The following is a 19,655-nucleotide window of genomic DNA, read 5'->3' on the forward strand; positions in this document are numbered from 1 at the left end:
AGGGGGACTGGAAAGAAAGACAGTAGAAAAGTAGCTATAGTTTGATTCATGGATAGAGAGTGGTGAAGCAGCTAGAGGGACAGGTCTTATGCTCTGACTGGACAATGCTTAAGAATTTAGCTTTGATTATGAGCAAAAACCCATATCTGGTGGTTAAAAGCAATGAGTGGGCTAGGAGCTTTGCATCTAGTAATATAGTTCAGACAAAATTCTGTTCCTGAGTGAGGCTGAGGAATCCATTGTCTGGGGATATGGAAGTACAAGTAGCTGTATTTGGTACAGTCTGTAGATACAGTGGGGGAGAAAGCAGGAAGGACAGGAGCAGAGATCACATCTCCATTTCTTTGCTTTGCATTTTCTGCTTTGATGAATATTTGGGGGCCGAGGTGTGTGTAGCATTTACTAGATAAAGCATGCATAACAATTACAGGCTGTGCAGGAACATGCAGTAATGTATCTGTTCTTGAATTGTAGGGCAGCATTGAACAGTCTGCATACTGTGATTAGTTAAATTCATCGCTTCTGACTTAAAATATTTTTGGCTGCCTCAATTGTTTCTTTCATCTCTGCAAACAAGAGGAAGGCTAGAAGCCTCATCAGTACTAACAAAGCTTTCTTCTACTTTGCTTTGCAATTATATTTGCCTGTATTCTTGACGTTCAGACTCACATAAAGCAGATCTCTTCACAACATAAATACTTTAAAAAGGATGCTCTCAAGGCTGCTTGGGATAAATTTGACCTATTTTTTCCTCCTTAACTGTTTACAAAATACATTTAATTCTCTGTATTTTCTTCCTTGCTCAAAGAAGTGATTCAGTGATTCAGTATTATTTTAGGAGGCTAACACTGACGACCACCCAGACAATAACACTGTGCATGCAATACCTCAAACTTAATAGAGAAGAAAATCTGTCAGTAAGTCAACAGCTTTTCACTTCATGTTTTCTGTGAGGAGATGAATCATTCAGTAAGGTCTCTGGCCAGAAAGTAATTCCCCTTTTACCTTGTGGAAGGTACTAAACTTCTTCCAGCACTGGGACTTAGCCATGAAATAAGTTTCCCACAGCAGCGGTGTTCCAGGAGTAGCCTTTCCGGAACTTACGTGGAAATGGTCTTGCCTTCCTGCAGCTACTCTGGGACTTGTGAACTCTGAGAAACCCCTGCCATTTTCATTTGATCATGAAAAAAATTCAGGCAATCCTTCTCCTCTGCGAGGCCACTTTTAAGCAGCCTTCTCTAGAAGAAAAGCCATTTGACCCACAACTTTTGTCCTGTGCCATGCAGACCTCTCTCAAAAACACAGACCTGATTAACTCCTTGTCACTAAAAGTGATGCATGCTTGCTAGGATGAAATACAAGATAATTGGGGCTTTCAATAAATAGGACCCATTCAGTATGGGATTGATTTCATAGTTTCAGACTAACGTTGATTTAGGACTTAAAGTCCTTCCTCATTACTGCATGTTATAATTACACACACAGTACAAGTTAAAAAAAAAGCATATGTATATGGTAAAATATAGTTACTGATGTATTTCAAGTTCCCTATATGAGTCTCAATTATCAGAAGGATAACACCTGTGTTTGTGTCAACTGAAAAGAAAAAAGACTATCAATACATAATAACATTTTTTTTATTAGAATTATTGGCCTCCACACCTTGTCTTTGTTATACTTTAAAGCCCTTTGTTAGGGAAAAATAATAGTCATACATGAAAATATATTAAATTTTATAGTGATAATCATATTGAAAGTATTTGTCCTAGATAAGAATTTAGGATAGGATACATACCTACATAATCATTACACATTAAGATAACATACAAAATAAAGTCAGGTAGGGTAGATGTAATAAATAAGCACTGTAAATAACTTCTTCCACTCAAATCCAAGATGCTAATATCTTGATTTTTGTGACATTTTATTACACTTTATTCATTAGTCTTATCTGAATAGACAGGGAAGGTAATGACTGCCCTCCCACAGGAGCATGGCAACACATGGCATACAGAACACATCACTGCTTACCGTAGATTTTATCAGTGCCAGCTTTGCTCCACAGAAGGACAACCAACACAAGGCACATAATACAGCTTCTCTGTACTGAATAAATCCTGCACTGTAAAAGCCAGCAGTAGTCCACAATACCTGATACTACAAAGCCATTTTTGTGTGTCTTTATTGTATTTTATGAAAAGAATCTGGGTTGAACAACAATGACATGAATAGTTATATAGATTTTACTTATATGAAATAAACCAGTGCCACCTGGGAGTGACCTTTACATCACATATGACCCTGAAATAAAATATAGTAAACAAATTACATTATAGAAAGCTCAACAGCTTCTACTTGAAGTTTCCATGGGGAAGCAGCTGTTCAGTTGATTGCTCACCTTAAAGAAGATCCTAAATGAAAGAATTATACATTAACATCCTCAAGCAGTTGTTAGTCTGTAAATGGAAATGCCAGCATGGAAAATCTGATCAATTTCCTTGAGGTCAAAGGCAAAGTAGTTTAAAACAATACAAAATGTACATTTCCAAACTAGGATGAGAAAAAGTAGCAAGGAGAAAGTTTTTTCAACAGACAGTATTCAGAACAACAAAACTTTTAGTAAATGCAACACAGAACAAAGAAAATTTCTTGCCATATGAAATAAGGCACTAAATCTCAAGATAATGAAATGCTTTTACAATTTCATCTGACTTCCCATCTGCAGACATCCATAGGCTTCTAAATTCCTGTGCATAGAAAGATGTTTCTGGTGTCTCTGCTTCTGTACCATATTTATTGTTTTTTATCAAAATATTTAAAGTAAGGGATAATGAAGTGGCATTTTCAAAACACTACGACTATTGGTTTGGTTTTGCAAATGAAATACCCATGCATGTAATCAACATGCGAAGTCACAATTTAATTTCAAAACTCAATTACTTGGCAGTGCAAAACTTACTGTGCCCACAAAAGGCTAAAAAAAACCCTCACCAACCTTCCTTCCCTATAACTTCTGACTACCAAAACTACCAATATGTAATCTTGAAGCAACTGATTGGCCACAAAAGGATTCTGAGAATCAGCAACATAGGTCAGACATCATTTCAGCCACATATTTAGCTCTGCACTGCTTTGAGACTGGTAGAATATGAATATTCCCCTCTGACTCCATTCCCTTCTGAGACATTGTTTGAAGAAAAAAACACCTTTCAGGCCTCTGTGTATATAATACCTGCTCTTTGAAAACCTAGCTCATTATGTTTAAAAGAAAACAAACCCAGGATCACAATTTTTTCTATTCTTATATCCAGCGTATCACAATATTGAAACAGTTGTTTTAATCTCTCTGTCACAAAAGTGTAATGCAAATGTGACATTCAATTGCCCCATACAATCAGAAAAGTCATGTGGTAAATAAAAATCAAGAAAAAAGGAAAATCATCCCCTAGTACAGAATGTACAGAACACCTAAAGCATTTCCCTCCCTCCTACAAGAGCATTGCAAAATATGGCATATTTCAACACTCACGGCTATCGTAGCATATATTGCCCAGGGCACGTCCTGTTTGAAGCAATACTTCCTGGTCTTTGCAGTTTAACAGCTGCACCAAAGGAGGGATCAACCCAGCATCCACACATGGGTTCCGCATAAATTCTGGAAATAATGCAAAGCCTATTAAAGCAAGCTGGCTGTTTTCGGTTTCATGCATTCTAGTTACACTGGCATTGCATCTGGGCCTTTTGCGAGAATAAACATATCCATGGACAAACAATGTAAGTTCTCATGCAAGTTTCTAGAGAATAAGCCCAAGTCAGGATTTGGGCTTATCTTCTTTCCATTATTCGTTAATTTAGAAGGAATTAAGAGTATTTAATTGACTTCCATGGAAACTAATTTAGCATAGCTCAGACTGAGCATGTTTTTAGCATCATAAAGAAGTGCTGAAAAGAACAGTGAATTCACAATCTTTTTCTCCACCCCAACAAATTCAACTTAAAATTATTAAATAACACAAAAGATGACTTAAGACTAGTATTCATATTCCAAAATGAGCACCATTTTTTACTCTCTATTCCCTTAATTAGAACTCCCGAGAAGCTTTTGCTTTAAAAAAAAAAAAAAAAAAAGAATTAATGCCAAGTAACAGGCTCTTTATTTGGAAGGTAAGGAAAGGAAAAGAAAAAGAAAGAATGAGAAATACAAGAGAGATTAGGTGAGCCCAAAGGCCTGTACCTTTCCACAGTCTAACTGATGCCCACCATGGGAGGAAAGCTAGAGGATCCATCCACTGGGAAGCTCTCTGCCTTTCTGTCCTTCCTTCCTGCTATGTCCCCCAGTCACAGAGAACCAAAGTATTATTTCACATCCATGCAAGTCATAGATAGAGAATTATCCTGGTATCAGAGAGATAAAGGACTGGTCTCCATAAGGAGCTACAGTTACACAGGCACTGTGCTGCACATTTTACAAAGGAAATTTACAGAAGTAACCACCTGACACACCAACAGTGTTACTTAATAGTTTACTACTGAGCACCATTCAGAGATGTAGCATTGTAATAGGCAAAAGGTCAATACATTTGTTGTAAACGCAAATTATATCTCTTCCTGATCCTAGACTATGTTGGATCTTCTAAAATCAGCTTACCTTTCTGTTACTTAGTCATTTATGAAACAGAATGAACCAGTGTCCAATTTCCATAAAAAGAGATAAGAAAGTTTTTCTGATTCTGGATCAACATGCCAATAACTCAAAGATTTCATACAATGCTTGAAGTACAAATATATCTTCTTAAATACTCCCTTTGTTGCACCTATTACAATGTTCTTAGATGTTTCTGTAGCTACATATTGTACCTTTTGTAGTTAATCTTGCAGTGTTATTTCAGCTAAAGAAATAATTGTCACAGAGCTAATTCTCACAGGATGATAAACTTTGATATACCAACAAGTAGGTGAAGCAGAATAAGCAATATCTATACACTTGCACAGGTCCAACAGAAGACAGTAGTCACCACAACTGACCCACCTTCCTGAGATAATGTAACATCTTAAAATTGTAGACAGATGCTATACTGTGATAAATGGTGATGGTATCCATCGTAATGAACTGAGCAAATATCAGATACATCTGTTCTTTAAAACTGGTCTTGCCATGTCCATGTAACTTTTTATCTATTTTTTTATCATCCACTTTCATCTTCATCTCAATGTTTACTTACTAAATGTATTATGTTCCTTCCTCTGTCCGTTCAGCCTTTTCCTCTTAATTGCCTATAAAACCTCGTCTGTTCTTCAGCTTCTCCCTGCATCGTTTTCTTTTACATCCACTAATTTACCATAGTTTCTACATTATCAAAATTAGATATATATTTTTTCTCCTAGTCTGTGACAGGAAATAGAACTTGATCTTTCCTAAGAGACTGAGAGGTCTCAGTCTGTTCTGTCATATGTTTAGGTTCTTGCTCATGTGGTGAAAAGGAGTGAGAAACCCTTCCTCCATTTGGAATGAGCAGAAGCTTTCAGTCTCCCATTCAGCAGCAAAATAATTAGGCAATATGCTGAACAAACTTTTATTTATCAAGGTTGTGTAAGGACAACAAGTAAAGAAATGATGCCATATATAGCAAAATAGATCTGTGAGACAGCAACAAAAATGTGGTAACTGCAACTGTGTTTGAAGGTGATACTACACAGAAATAATAGAAGAAAGAAAAAGAACCATTTAGAAGGTTTCCACTAACCTGGAAGGGGGAAATGAAGCTGATCCTTTGAAGGAAACAGTGAAGAATCACTTAAGAAGTTAGGAGGAGAACCACTGAGGACAGAGTAATACAAACCAAAGGAGGACAAGACTTCAAAAGAGAAATGTAATTGTGACTTGGTATTACAGAGTATGAAGATGATGTTCTCATTCCTACACTTGGCAAAGAAGAGGACACTGAAGACCTCAGAAGAGGGTTTAAAAGGTCCACAGTGGGGAGAGAAACCCCATGTAGCAAGCACATCTGAGCCTTCAGTATGCCCACAGTAGAAAGGGAAATGGCTGTAGCTAGAGAGACAAGACTGACTAAGGGGAAATCTGTGTGTTTGGATATTTAAAATGGGAGAGATTAACACAGGTTCACGTTTGGAGGAGGAAAAGTCATGTGAACTGGAAAGGTGAAACAGAGCAAGAGCACAAAGAGCTGGCACAGAGGAGATGAAACGTAACAAAACTACTGAGGCAGAGGGATATGATGTGACATGTCTGTATATGTGTGTGTGCGTGTCTCTGTGTGTGTGTCTGTGTGTTGGACCAGATGAGGGGAATAGGAAAGGTCACGAAGAAGTGGGGAAGCAAAAGATGTTCTTTTATCAGTAAAGCCCAGATTCAGAGTCAGAGGCACTACTACCAGCTCTGCCAGGGCTGCCTGGCATGACCATAGGGAAATCAGTTCAACTGCCAGGGTTTAATGCCTACTATCTGTAGGATGTTGATAACACAACTTTCTCTAAGTGCCTTTGAAGCTTGTTGAAAAAAGCTGCAATATAAGCATGAGCATTTGTATTCTTACGTAAGAGGACAAAGAAAAGAACAGAATTCAAATAAGGTGTTCCCTGGTATCCTGCTTAAGCAATGATTTCAACAGTTAGAATCCGAAGAGGAACACCCAGCTCATCTCAGTCTTGAAAGCACTGGGCACCTTAAATAATTTCTGAATACCTTCACTTTAACCTTACCTGCCAGAGGTCCCAGTTATACCTGCTAATAACTGTAAGAAAAAGACAAAAGCTATTTTGTATGATGAACCAGGTAAAATGCTTTCAAAGTACACTCTGAAGAGTGTACTCATAACAACAATTTAAAAGCTGGCAAGGAAAAGGGTACATGAGAAACTATTCAGAGATTTTGTGTATTAATTCAGATTTGAAAGATACTGGCTAAAATGCTCTGTAAGAGAATCTGGCAGGAAACAATGGATAGTAATCAGTTAATTGTGAACATTGGTTTTATTCTTAACTTCCCCATTCTGAGGTAGGAGCTAAAAGGACTAACTATGAGGATACACAGTTGACTGCAATATTCTAAATATACTTATTATGAGTGTTATTATTAGCATGTGATAGTTGCATGAATCTTATTCTGAAACATCTGTAAGCTTAAATTTCTATGTTTACACTTTTTACTATTTATTAAATAATTTTAAAACTTAAAACCTAATCATATATATATATATACATACATATGTCTTCTTGTTGATAATTGTTTCTGAATATCCATATATACATTGTCTCAAAATCAGTGAATTGGGTAGAGGAGGTCACATGGGCTATCAGTAAGAAGCTGTAATACTGTGATTCCAAAGAAAAGGTAGGAAGGGAATGTGGAAACAGTCAGCAATAATGTAGCCCTTTCTCTGTAGAGCATCAGCATGAGAGTTTACAGAGGGAGAGAGATACAGCTGCCAGGCCTGCATGTAGACAGCAGTTAAGAGGCATCCTACTTTTCTCTGGTTCGTGTCTGAGAAAGGAAAGTGCAAAATGCAACCTGTGCCTCTCTGGCTGGGAAAGCAGCAAGTCAAGGAGTGAGAAGTGTCAGCCACAAACCTCCTCTACCCCAGTGTCACAGGGTCTGACAGTAGTGCCTGCCTGCAGATATGACACCATTTATTTGAGCTCAAGGTATACAGAAGATTGGGTGAGCTTTAAGATAATTCTCCTAAAGAAAAAAAAAATCTAAACAGTTGTAGATCATCTCATATATTATATGACTGTATGTATGTAATACATACCAAAATGGATCTTGGGCTCTTGCTCTAACACATATAATGCTCTTTTGATAGCAGTAACTGATTTCCATGTGGTATCAAAGGCTTCATAATGATAATAATGTCATCATAAATCTCAGACCAAAGAAACGATCTACTATCCTTTAACCATCTCTACACATACTACTGTTGTAACTGTGTGCACTATGTATAACTGGATGCACAAATTATGCACATCTTTTTTTTCTATATGCATTTCATAAAGCCAGGTGCATGCTATTTCTGCCCAATAAATTATACTATTGTGTTAAAAACTAAATAGCATGAAAGTAAGGACTAAAAAAATCCAGCAGCCAAACGCTGTTTTGATTATATTAAAAAGCAGAGAAATAAAATTTGACAAAACAAAAAGAGTGAAAGAGAGGGATATGAAAAGTGTCTAATCTACAAAATGAAAACATAAATGAAGTAAAACATACTGACAAGTGAGGTGAAAAACTGAAGATGTTCCAGCAGAAAAGTTCTTGTAGAAAACCTCACCATTTCTGGCTACTTCTGCTATGATGTTAGCTACTTTTGCTGTGCAGGAAGATTGTGGCGTCAACAGACTTGCGAACACCTGAAGAACTCCACTTTTCTGGATTTTTTCACTTGTCTCCATATCTGAAAAACACATTACACAAAAATGACTTATGCATCAGCTTGCTCTGAGGAAGAAAAGAAAGAAAAGCAGAAGGGAAGTGAAGTCTTCTCAAAGGTAATTATTAAAGTAATTATTTTCCCACATCAAAAGCTAACTGCTGTTTCAGTGATCGTATTTATTTTATATGATGTGCTCATAAAACTTAATACTTTGCTATTCCTAATCTTCCTGATCTTTGCAAGGTGACTCTGCGTTATATATAAACAAATACAGACACATACTCATGCATACATAAGGAAACTATTGGAGAGACTGGTAGAAAGACTAAAGGTCACAGAATGATACGCAGCAGCCTAAAGTACTATGTAAAAATCAAGGAATGGTACTCTATAATTATTTGAAACGTTCAAGGAATGACAGAGGAAGACTTTACAGCTGAGGGCACAGCTTAATGCAGTGTAGGAGTCAGAAACTGGAGAAGAGGGTGAGCCATGCAGATCCTGGTCTAGACTCCACTTACACTCAGCTCGAGTACCTTCTGCGTTACTCTGCTAAACTATAGTAGTTCCAGTATAGTCTCAGTAGAAGGGAAAGGGAAAAATAACACTGAGTTTCTTGTAGTAGAGATCAAAGATTTGGGACAAAACCTTTCCTCCTTCTGCCTGTAGTATGGACAAATTGTGCAGCTGCTCCATAACAGGGCCCCACGTAGCATTGCTGGCCAACAGCTCTGTTACAAACTGAAAATTAACATTGATTCAACTGCAATTAAAGATAAGGTACTTGATGCTAAAATGTATTTTGCTAATGCTTTCAAATAACATCATATTTGAGATGAATATTAGTGTGACACACAATATGATTAGATGGCAGCTATCACTTTAGAAAGCAGCAAGACTCCTTAAGCCAATCGTCATGGAAGTTACTTGCATTCTCCAAAGATGGCTTTGAGATGCTCTAATTGATGACTTTTGCAAAGCAAACCAAATCCATCTGAATGCAACTCTGTTGGTTGACAGGGGCATTTTTAAGCACTATATCATGCACAAACCCCCTCATATCACTTAAAAGCTTTACAGTAAGTGCCAGTTAAAATTAAAAAAAATTGCTAGAGCTTGCCAGTAACGGTAAGAAACGGATGTAGACATTTCAGAGCTGAAAAGACAGGCCTCTGACCACCACTATCTGCAGTTTCTTAGAAGCGCCCTTACTCTGGTATAAGAGCTATTGACACAGTCAGGCTCGGCAGCAACAGCAGTAATCAGTGGATTTTGGGTTTATATAGTATCTTTCAAATCTGCAAGATATTATATACTTTTGAACAGCAAAGGAGAGCCTTAAACTAATCCAATATTTTTTTTTCAAGACAACATTCTCCAGTTTTACCCTAATCAAGTAAATGCATATTTTATGCACCACAACTAGCTAGTCTTATAGAGCAAGTTTCCAACCACTCTTTAGCTGTGCTTTCCCTGTGAATTGGTAACATGTCACTGGGCTCACCACCTCCTCCCTCCTCCTCCCTTTGCCCATTCTCAGGGCTGCAACTGATTTTTCACTTGTGTCAGCTCCAGGACAAGCCCTCCTGCCTCCAAGTGCAGGAGAGATCTCCATGAGCTGACCCTGAACAGAAGTCAGCACAAGCCTGGCAGAGGTAACTCACATGGGTTTCATGGCTCATATACAGTATCTACATGCTTCAGTGGCCAGGAGCCAGTGACATCTAGGCTACAGAAAATGGACTAAAAGGAGAGAACTTCAAGTCTGGATTGCAGCTATGTCTCTGTATTTCTGTATTCAGTTCCATCTCGGGATGTTGGTCTTTGGCTAGGACTATTCATCTACAATGTATCAGTGATGACATCTGATGACAAATAGATCAGGTATCAAAAAAAGATTAATTTCAATATATCATGCATAATATATGTGCTGATTATTTTTAACCTGTTTGCAATCTAGTTAACTGCAATTTTTCAAATGCACTGAGAAACCCTCTCAGTGATATAATGTGATATTAAGTGATATCTCAGTGATATTATGGCTTCTTTGGAATATTTTATAAGTTCTGACATATAGCATACACTTATATTCTCCCATGGATATATGCAGATGGAAGAAAGGTTTGAATTCAGAGAAAATCATATCAGAACTAAAGACTGGTCCAGACATCTTAGCTGTCTATTAAAGAAGAGATCCTCCTTCTCCTTTCAGTTCAAAACTGAAAGTATAGAATTCAAAATTGAAAATGTAGATATCTCTGAACCTGTAATAGTAGGCAGAAGGCATTAAAGCATTTTCTCCTGACATGCTGCTGAGTTATACAGTATCTAGTCTTATTTTTATGATCTGTAGTTTGAAGGACTATGCATTACTGTGCAAAGCATAAATTGCATAAGTAGAACAAAATACATTCTGCAAGAAGTGGGAAAATAAAATTAAATGCTTCTCCAGGTCAATTGTGTAGCAGATATGCACTGATTTATTTTATTAAGATATGCGAGTGACCATAAGGTCACTTTTGCACAGCGTTTAACAGACCTGTCAGAAACTGGGTAATCACCTTGCTGGAATCACATAGATGAAAACAGAGCATTGCCTTTTTTCCTACTCAGGCAGTACAGGAGGCACACCTGCATATACACTCTCCTTCAAACCAACATCTCACTGGTTCTTGTTACCCAGGCTAAGTACCAACCACAAACCTTTGCTAGTCACAAAAGGGGGAAGACTGATTAATCTGACTGGCAGTGAGTGTTTCTCTATCACTGGGCAGGGACACCACTACTACCTCCACTACCCAGACTGAGTGCATAACTGTGGGGAAAAGCACATTACTCCGGCATCAAGCAGAAGAATAGCTACTACCTATGCCACCCACAGTGCTCTCCGAGGTTTTTTTTATTAGTAATTGCCTTGGATGTAAAAAATGCCATGGAGTGCTTCAGCTTGTCTACTACAAGTCTACCTAAGCCCTGCTCTTTCTCTGCAGAACATCTACAATTTACACTTGGTGTAATATACAAATTAATTTGGTGTCAAAATAGAGATATGACTGTATGCCACTAAATCCTTGCAGGTAGTTTATAGTACATCCTCCATATAAGGCATCCTAAGGGAATGTGCCAATAAAATTGCTGTTACATCCTCATGCACATTACTCTAAATGTTCTTGCTTTGTATCTGCAGAATAAATAATATTTTTTTTCTGGGATTATGTATTCATCACATTAACATTCTAATAAAGAAGGTGGGGGGGATATGTGCTGAAATATACAAATTAATTTCTTTAGTCATATGTAATTGGCAGACATTTCAGTTACAGACAAATCAATCTTTTTGGTGGGCTTTTGAAATGCTTACACAAGGAAAGGTGTTTTAATTGGACCAAGACTCCTTATATATAAACCTAAAATTTCCTTGTTAAATCTAGCATTTTTTCTCAGTATTTTTTATATTCTTTTAAAGGAGGAGGGCTTAACAGGCAGATGATGCACAGGACTGCCCCGTGGAAACTTGGAAGTCCAAACCAAAATTCAGGTAGTATTCCAAAAATCATGGAAGTATTCAGGCTGGAAAAGACCTCTGAGATCACCAAGTCCAACCATTAAGCTGGGACTGCCAAGTCCATCAATAAACCATGTCCCTAAGCACTGCATCTATGTGTTTTCTAAACACCTCCAGGGATGGCGATGCCACCACCTCCTTGGGCAGCCTGGTCCAAAGAGAGTGGCTTCATGAACTCTTCTGACAGCTCCCTCAGTACCCTCAGGTGGGTCCCATCCAGCCCCATAGACTTCTGCACGTCTAAGTGGAGCAGCAGGTCACTGACTGTCTTCCTCTGGGCTGTGGGGATTTCATTCTGCTGCTCCTCATCCCGGTCTTCCAGCTCACAGGGCTGAGTACCCAGAGGGAAGCAGGTCTTGCTATTAAAAAGTGAGGCAAAGAAAGCACTGAGTACCTCAGCCTTTTCCTCATCCTTTGTGGCAATGTTCCCCACCACATCCAGTAAAGATTGCAGATTATCCTTGGCCCTTCTTTTGTTTCTAATGTATTTGTAAAAGCATTTTTTGTTACCTGTTACAGCAGTGGCCAGCCTGAGTTCTAGCTGGGCTTTCACCTCTCTAATCTTTGCCCTGCATAACCTCGTGACATCCCTATAGCCCTCCAGAGTTGCCTGCCCCTTCTTCCAAAGGTCATAAACTCTCCTTTTTTTCCCTGAGTTTCAGCCAAAGCTCTTTGTTCAGCCAGGTTGGTCTTCTTCCCTGCCGGCTCATCTTTTGGCACATGGGGATGGCCTGCTGCTGCTCCCTTCTGCTGAGAAGGGGAGTGATAGAGTGGCTTGGTGGGCACCTGGCATCCAGCCAAGGTCAACCCACCACAACGGGACATCTCCCCTGGCTGGCTCACTGACCAGCTGTGTCAGGCAGTTCTTCCACACTTTTCAGGAACCTCCTGGACTGTTTCCTCTTGGCTGTGTCATATTTCCAGCAGACACCTGGTAGGTGGAAGTCCCCCATGAGAACAAGGGCTAGTGATCTTGAGACTTCTCCCAGATGCTTGTAGAACGTTTCATCTGTCTCTTCATCCCGGCTGGGTGGTCTATAACAGACTCCCACCAGGATACCCGCCTTGTTGGCCCTCCCTCTGATTCTTACCCACAAACACTCAACCCTACTGTCACCATCATTCAGCTCTAGGCAGTTGAAACACTCCCTGACCTACAAAGCTTCCCCACCATCTCTCCTTCCTTGTCTATCCCTTTTGAAGAGTTTATACTCATCCACTGCAGCACTCCAGTCATGCAAGTTATCCTGCCATGTTTCCATGATGGTGATTATGTCAGTCTTGCTGCTGCACGATGGCTTCCTGCTCCTCCTCCTTGTTGCCCATGCTTCCCCTTTCAGCTCTGCCACCAGGCTGAGCAGATCATCCACCTGGTCATACCTCACACAGCTGTCATCTCTGCTGCCCTCTGGTACCAGCAACAGGCTCAGGCTCTCCCCTGCAGCCCAGGACCTGAACAGCTGCATGTTTACAAGGGAGCTCCATCTCGGCCGCCACATGCCTTCCAGCACTGGCTTTTGGCCAGGTGGAAACCATAGCTAGGTTCCTTCTGGGGGGACAATGACCACTATTGGAGCTCGCCTCTTTGAGCTGGTAGGGGGGTGGTGTCCCCCCCAGGTGCCCTGTCTCTGCTCGCCACATTCCCAGGGGATGCTTTGGTATGTGCAGGGGTCCGGGCACCTTCACTCCTGACCATGCCCACGCTGAGTCAGAGCTGTCGTTCTTGGTGTCTCACCGCTTCCCACTGCTCAGGGGCCTGGAGCCCCTCTCCCCATCCTCCTTGATTCTCAGAAATACATAGCTGTAGAAAAAAATACCAAGTTGGAGCTTTTGAAGATTATTTCAGCACAGCTGTAGGTATATAAGCAGTTCATGTTTCTTAGAAGTGCCCAAATGGAACAATTACTTTCTAGATACTTGCAAAACATGAGCTACGAGTCTGGTGTGTGACTGCGCACATGTCGTGTGCAGTTCTAGACCCTGTTCTGCAGTGAGCACTGAAGGCAAAAACTGCGATAGGAGGGGACTGCAGCTGCGATTGAAAAGCAAATAACTGCCCTAAATCAAGCCAGACTTATAACTAGAGAGTGGCATGGTTGATGGTTCTTAGGGCAGGGCCTTTAGAAAGCATGGATTTAGACTGCCCATCCGCTGGGGCCCATGCACCTCTGCCTCTTTTTCGCTCAGCTTCTATAACACAAGTGCTGTATAAATGCATAAAAGGCAATGGGACACAGACAGGGACAGAAACGAAGGGAAAAAATTGCTAATGGCTTTATCACAGACAACCCTCAATTTTTGCCTGTATTTGTTCTCTTTGGAGGCTGGAGAAGGCCTGCCTGGCTTCCTATCTGCATGTGTATGCACAAAAGGGGTATTGTCTGTTAAGGACATGAATCTGCTGCATGGTAGTTTCATTCTGGGCACCCTAGTAAATTACTAGAGCCTAAATAAGTTTTCAAAATAATTTCATTTGTAATCTTTTGAATCACTATTTCAATGTATTGTCAATTGCAGTTGGAGCAAGTAAAACCAAACATTTCTCTAAAAGCAAGAAAGATCTTGGCAAAATCCCGACCATATAATCTCTTTCCATGCTTTCTATAATGGAGAAAAGGGAAATTATAGCCAATGTTAATCACACGTTAAAAAGCTGGCTTATGCCTTATCATTTTAACTCCTTTAGCAGAATTGCACGCCCTTTCAAATCTGTTCAACTTGTCTCTTAAGGAAACCTAACAACCTAGGTAGTCTGACGTTAGGGTGCTATACCTCAAAATCCTTTTGCTATGTGTGATGTCCAGATTTCAAATGCTTCCTTTTAAAGCCTGATTTTCAGACTGCATGCACCAACCCACCTGTAGAGCACCTGCTGCCCTCTATCTTAAAGCAAAGACACTGTAGGACTGTAACTGCTGCTTTAGAAACAGCCGTTTTGCACACAATATAATACAGTGATGTGCCATGGCAGCACAACTGGGGCAAAAACCTCTAAGGTTAAACCTGCAGCTCTAGATGTCTCTTTGTATCACTAGATATCAAGACAAAGGGTATGTTATATCACATAGTGCCAAAATCTTATTAACGTCATAGCCGGATGATTAAAATATCAATATCCTTGCTTCTCATGTTTTTTGCAGCGCCTGAAGTCAGAATAATAAAGGGTGTGGGCAGGAAATTCTTTAATGCCATAGATCAGAGCTGGAGAGCTGAGCACCGTGGCTATGAGACTGCTTAATTAAGTAGCAGAAATCACTATAGGAAAAAAATCCAATGAATGTCTCAGATTAAATTCTACACTCTCTTCCCTCTGAGCTCTATTTCCTGTGAAATTTCACTCCTCTCTATTCACTCTTTTCTCCTCTCTGCATCATTTCATCCACCTTCAAGTGAAAGAAAAGGCAAGGACGGGGAAGGCAAGGCAAGGCAAAGCATACCTTTCAGAAGCACTACTACTTTGTCCTTGCCAGCAGAAGGAAGCTATAGGTTCACCGTTCCTGTTCTCTATGAACGTTAAGTTTAAGTTACACTATTAGATGTAACTCAACAGTAGTGAAGGCTAGCACTGCAATAATTCCCATGTTGTGGAGCTTTACATGAGAAATGAGGCACGCCACAGAACTGTAAGTGAGCAGCTTTGTGTGTCCTCTTTATTAAGCCAGCTGTGTTTGCAATACACTTTTTTGAAAAATGCATGTATTTCTAGCTGCAAAAATGTTTTATAAGCCTCCTGTAGCTACTGTAGAAAATTACCTTGGATTTATAATGTTCCTCCTACATGTACTTTCATCAGAAAAAGAAAGATGAACACATGAATAAATAACGATATGCCATGTGTATTATGAAAGGAACTTCCCACCTGCTCTTTCAGAAGGCAAAAGGGAGGAGAATGAAGGGAGCGAGGGATATCTTTTTAACTGGCACATTTTCCTAACCACCACAGTAAAAAAGGTTTACGTGACCAAGAGTAAGTATTAATGCTCTCTCTCTCCATATATGGCCCCCTCAAGCTCTTGCTCTCTCTCTCTCTCTCTCCATAGCCTCCTACTGTATTTTCCAAACCACAAAATGGAGGTTTTAGTCTGACTACAAGAGCACAAAAAGTGGGTTGTAAAGAACTTCAGTGAAACAATCTATGTGCTCTCATGTAATAAAGAATACACCACCGATAAGGAGGCTTTTGCTTAACATACCTTAGCCAAAAAGACTGTTCCAACTATAGAGTTGTTTTTACAGGGGGAAAAAAATCCTCTAGTAATAATTTATACATAGAAATACATGTATAAATATAACTTCCTTTTGTTATGCTCCTCCTCACATGGAGAAGCCCCCAAAAATACAATCTGCTTGCTCACCTACCCTTCTAACTAGACCCCAAGGAGGCAGGGGGAGAGATTCTCCCTTAGCTGTGCAAATGTTTCCATCATGGTGTTTGCTCTGTTCTGTCTTTGCCAGCAGCAACAGGGACATTCAATTCCTATTTTTGATGACGAAACAGAGAAAGTGCACAGATGTTTGTAATTAAAATCTCAGCTCTAACAAGGAAGGAAGGACAGATGGAGAGAGATTCATCAAGCAAGTAGCTGCATGATTCCTACTGATTAAATTCTCAAAAAGCTGTATCCTAAGAGGAAAGGAAATTCAGGATGAGACCCACCCCTTGAATAGCCTGCTGCAGGTACCAATGAAGTAATTTAATAAAAATACATGACAGCTTTGCCTTCAATGAAGATGTATGCACATCAATACTTCCACGGATATGTCACAGCACAAGGCAGAACATTAAAGTTAGGCAGCTCAGAACCCCTGAGTTCCTGAACTCAATCTAGTTTAGAGCCCTGACACATAGTTTGGTGGATTTATCTGAGCTGTTAGTTTCCCCGCTCCCTCCTTCTGACTTACCCTCTGCAGGAGGTAACCACTTCAGTAGCACAGTTGGTGAAAGTTTGATATTAGCGCCTCAGCTGCCAAGTTCATTGTCTAGCATCTTAGTAGAAATGTTATCCACTAGCACCTTCATGTTTTATACTTGGCCTATGTGGACATTTTAATCTGCCTGCTCTGTTACTTGTACTAACTGGACTTACTACAAAGACCCTGGGTAAAGCCTTAAGTATCCTCATGCTTCGGTTTTTCAATCTGCATAAGAGAAATACTAGACTCATAGTGTAAAATCCTTTTTCCAATTTCAATTTAGTTTAAAAAACAAATCAGATTTGAAAGCGGCAAATTATATATGCAGGAAGTGCTTTGTATTCCTTTTAAGCAATCTCTTAAGAGTGTTCTCAAGCAAGCTCTAATGCCTGCTGTAAAATTCTGCCCAATGCTTATTGGAAGAGTACATCTACATACAAAGGAATTTTTTAGCTACTGATATTTTTACAAAGTTTTGTTGCCAAATTAGCTTAAGGAAAAGCTAATCGTAAGTCATAAGGGACAGAGACAAAACTAAGAATGAAATTTCAGACATGAAATTGTGACTTACATGATCTCTAACTACAACTTTTTGTAAAAACCAAGCTTTTTCCTTCGCTTCTGTATTGCATTTCAGAAACACAGTCTAAAAAGAAATTTGTCAATTCTATTATCTGGAACTGCTATTCACTGATGCCTTCTGCGAAGAAAAATATATATAATATATAATCTTTATTTGGTACATTGTGTATTCAATGAATAACACTTGGAAGTTAACACTTGGATAAACATCATTTAACTATCTGGCACTAGCTAAATACATCACTATTAAGAGGAATTTATGTAAAATGTAATCCCACTAAGCAGCAGTGATTACCATTCAGTATCATTAGGGTATGCCAGTTTACTGGGAGGCAGTCCAATAAAAAGCAGTCACCTTGATTTAGTATGTTCCAATTAAATAGGTATACTGTAATAATATATTATATATATCACTTACGATGAAACTTCTCTGGATTATGTGTATACAGTGCCATGAAAAGGCAACAGCTTCCTGAGCCAAGATGTAACAAATATCTTACTTCAGCAAAAAGAAGGAACACTCTCTAACACAGTGTTTGAGCAAATACTCCCTCTTACAAAACATCCATCAGGATCTCCGACTTTCAGAAAGGGATTTGACTAGAAGTCTTCTCAGGTAAACTTAATGGACTGCAATGAGCTTCATTTGCTGAGCTGGCCCAATTCAATTAGAACTTCTGGCTCTGCTACAAAATGTTCCTTTGCTACAATTCCTTACACTACATCCCTCAGAAAGTAACGTCACCAACAAAACAGACTTTTATTATTTTTGTAGCTTTTGGCAGTATAGCTGCATCAGCAGTAAGGGGTTGCAGGTAGGAAGCTGTACTGTTACATTCACTCACCAAAACAATCTCTCCATATGAAAATGCTCCTGTCAAAAATTTTTTCCTCTGTAATCCATTATCACCATTTCTGTGAGCATAAGACTTGATTTTATGCATACAAGCTGATTAAAATGATTTTTCATCATGCAAAATATTCCCAATTATGTTAAATGTTATATTAATTTCTACTAATATAGATGTGGTAAAACAAATCAATGGCAAAAGCTAAAGCTTATGTTGTGCTTTTTCCTTCGATTTTACAGCTTTATACTCTGCATCAAGAAAACCAGGTTCATATGACGCTCAACATAGCCAGTGTACTAATTAAAAAACTGAAAATACACCTTTGAAAGAAGAATGCTTTCCTTGACACCTACTGCCGTAAGAATAAAGATGGATGGTGACCCAAAAAAAAAGGAATCGCTAAAAGAGGCTGTACATATTTTAGCCTTGAACATGCAAACACTTTGCCACATATATAGCTTTATACATACAAAATATACCTCTTGACCTCAGCAGGACTACCAGAATGTAAGACTATACGACCTTAACAGTAAGAATATATATAAATGTTGGCAAAATCAGGACCTTTCCTTATATTTGTTTTACTAATTTTACTCTGTGCTCTAAACATGTGTGCTGCTGTAACATCAAGCATTCACAATCATGAAAGCCTTGTTACTTGGTCACAATCCACATGAAATGATTGTCACCTGATTTTACTCTTAATCTGCTCTAACAGTCTCTTCAAAATAGAGAAAGGTTAATTTGGTGATGTTTAAGGACAGGTTTGCTTGAGTAAGCTGTGAAATGTGGAGGGTTTTTCTCCATGCTTCAGAAAGGGAAAGGAGTAAGCTTAAGATGTCTAGCTAATGGGACAAAATGGAAGTGATTTCTGATAACATTTATACCTCAGAATAACTCTGCTAGGACAAGAGGTTCTACAATTTAATTTTTTTCTGTTTGGGGTGGGAGGGTAGCACATCTTTTACTGCCATACTAATGTGTGAGAGGATCACAGAAACAAAAGATGAAATGACTATTGCTTAATCCTGTGTGTACTAAAGAAGTACAAGATTTCATGGAAATCCGATGACACTCTCATGCGTTAAAAGTTAAGCAGAGAGCTGCTTACCTGACTCTGCAATGAATAAATAAGAGTACGTACACTAAACTGTCAAAAATGTTCAAAAAGGAAAGCTCTCATATTTTTCATAAATCAAAGGCATTAATAGTGACAATAATATATTTTAAAATTTTGTATTTTTTTTAGCTGAGCTCTGAATTTAACAATTACAAAACATTATCTCTAAATTCTCCATGATTTTTCTGCTTCAGCAGAGGAATTGCTCCATCTTCTATGGCCAGTGAAGA

The 19,655-nt window shown here is 39.0% G+C and overlaps 1 protein-coding gene and 1 long non-coding RNA gene across 13 annotated transcripts in view; both read right to left on the minus strand.

Annotated features, from left to right (window-relative positions):
- The window catches only part of RAP1GDS1 (Rap1 GTPase-GDP dissociation stimulator 1), a 101,323-nt gene that overhangs the window by 39,139 nt on the left and 42,529 nt on the right, over nt 1-19,655 (minus strand). For 7 of the 12 annotated variants that reach the window (XM_055701048.1, XM_055701047.1, XM_055701044.1 and 4 more), the window contains exons 3-4: nt 8,292-8,414; nt 3,530-3,655 (exon numbers count right to left, since the gene is read on the minus strand). In XM_055701048.1, the coding sequence (XP_055557023.1) occupies nt 3,530-3,655; nt 8,292-8,414 (249 nt within the window). Of the gene's footprint in view, nt 1-3,529; nt 3,656-8,230; nt 8,415-19,655 lie in introns of those variants that run through there. The other 5 variants (XM_055701045.1, XM_055701046.1, XM_055701052.1 and 2 more) reach the window with 3 other exon arrangements.
- Nucleotides 1,400-3,523, minus strand: LOC129735295 (uncharacterized). Its single transcript, XR_008730718.1, has 2 exons — nt 2,399-3,523; nt 1,400-2,301 (listed from the first exon to the last, which is right to left on the minus strand). It is a non-coding gene; the product is annotated as an uncharacterized LOC129735295 (long non-coding RNA).

Source organism: Falco cherrug, chromosome 1, assembly GCF_023634085.1.
Source record: "Falco cherrug isolate bFalChe1 chromosome 1, bFalChe1.pri, whole genome shotgun sequence".
In the NCBI taxonomy this organism is placed as follows: Eukaryota; Metazoa; Chordata; class Aves; order Falconiformes; family Falconidae; genus Falco; species Falco cherrug.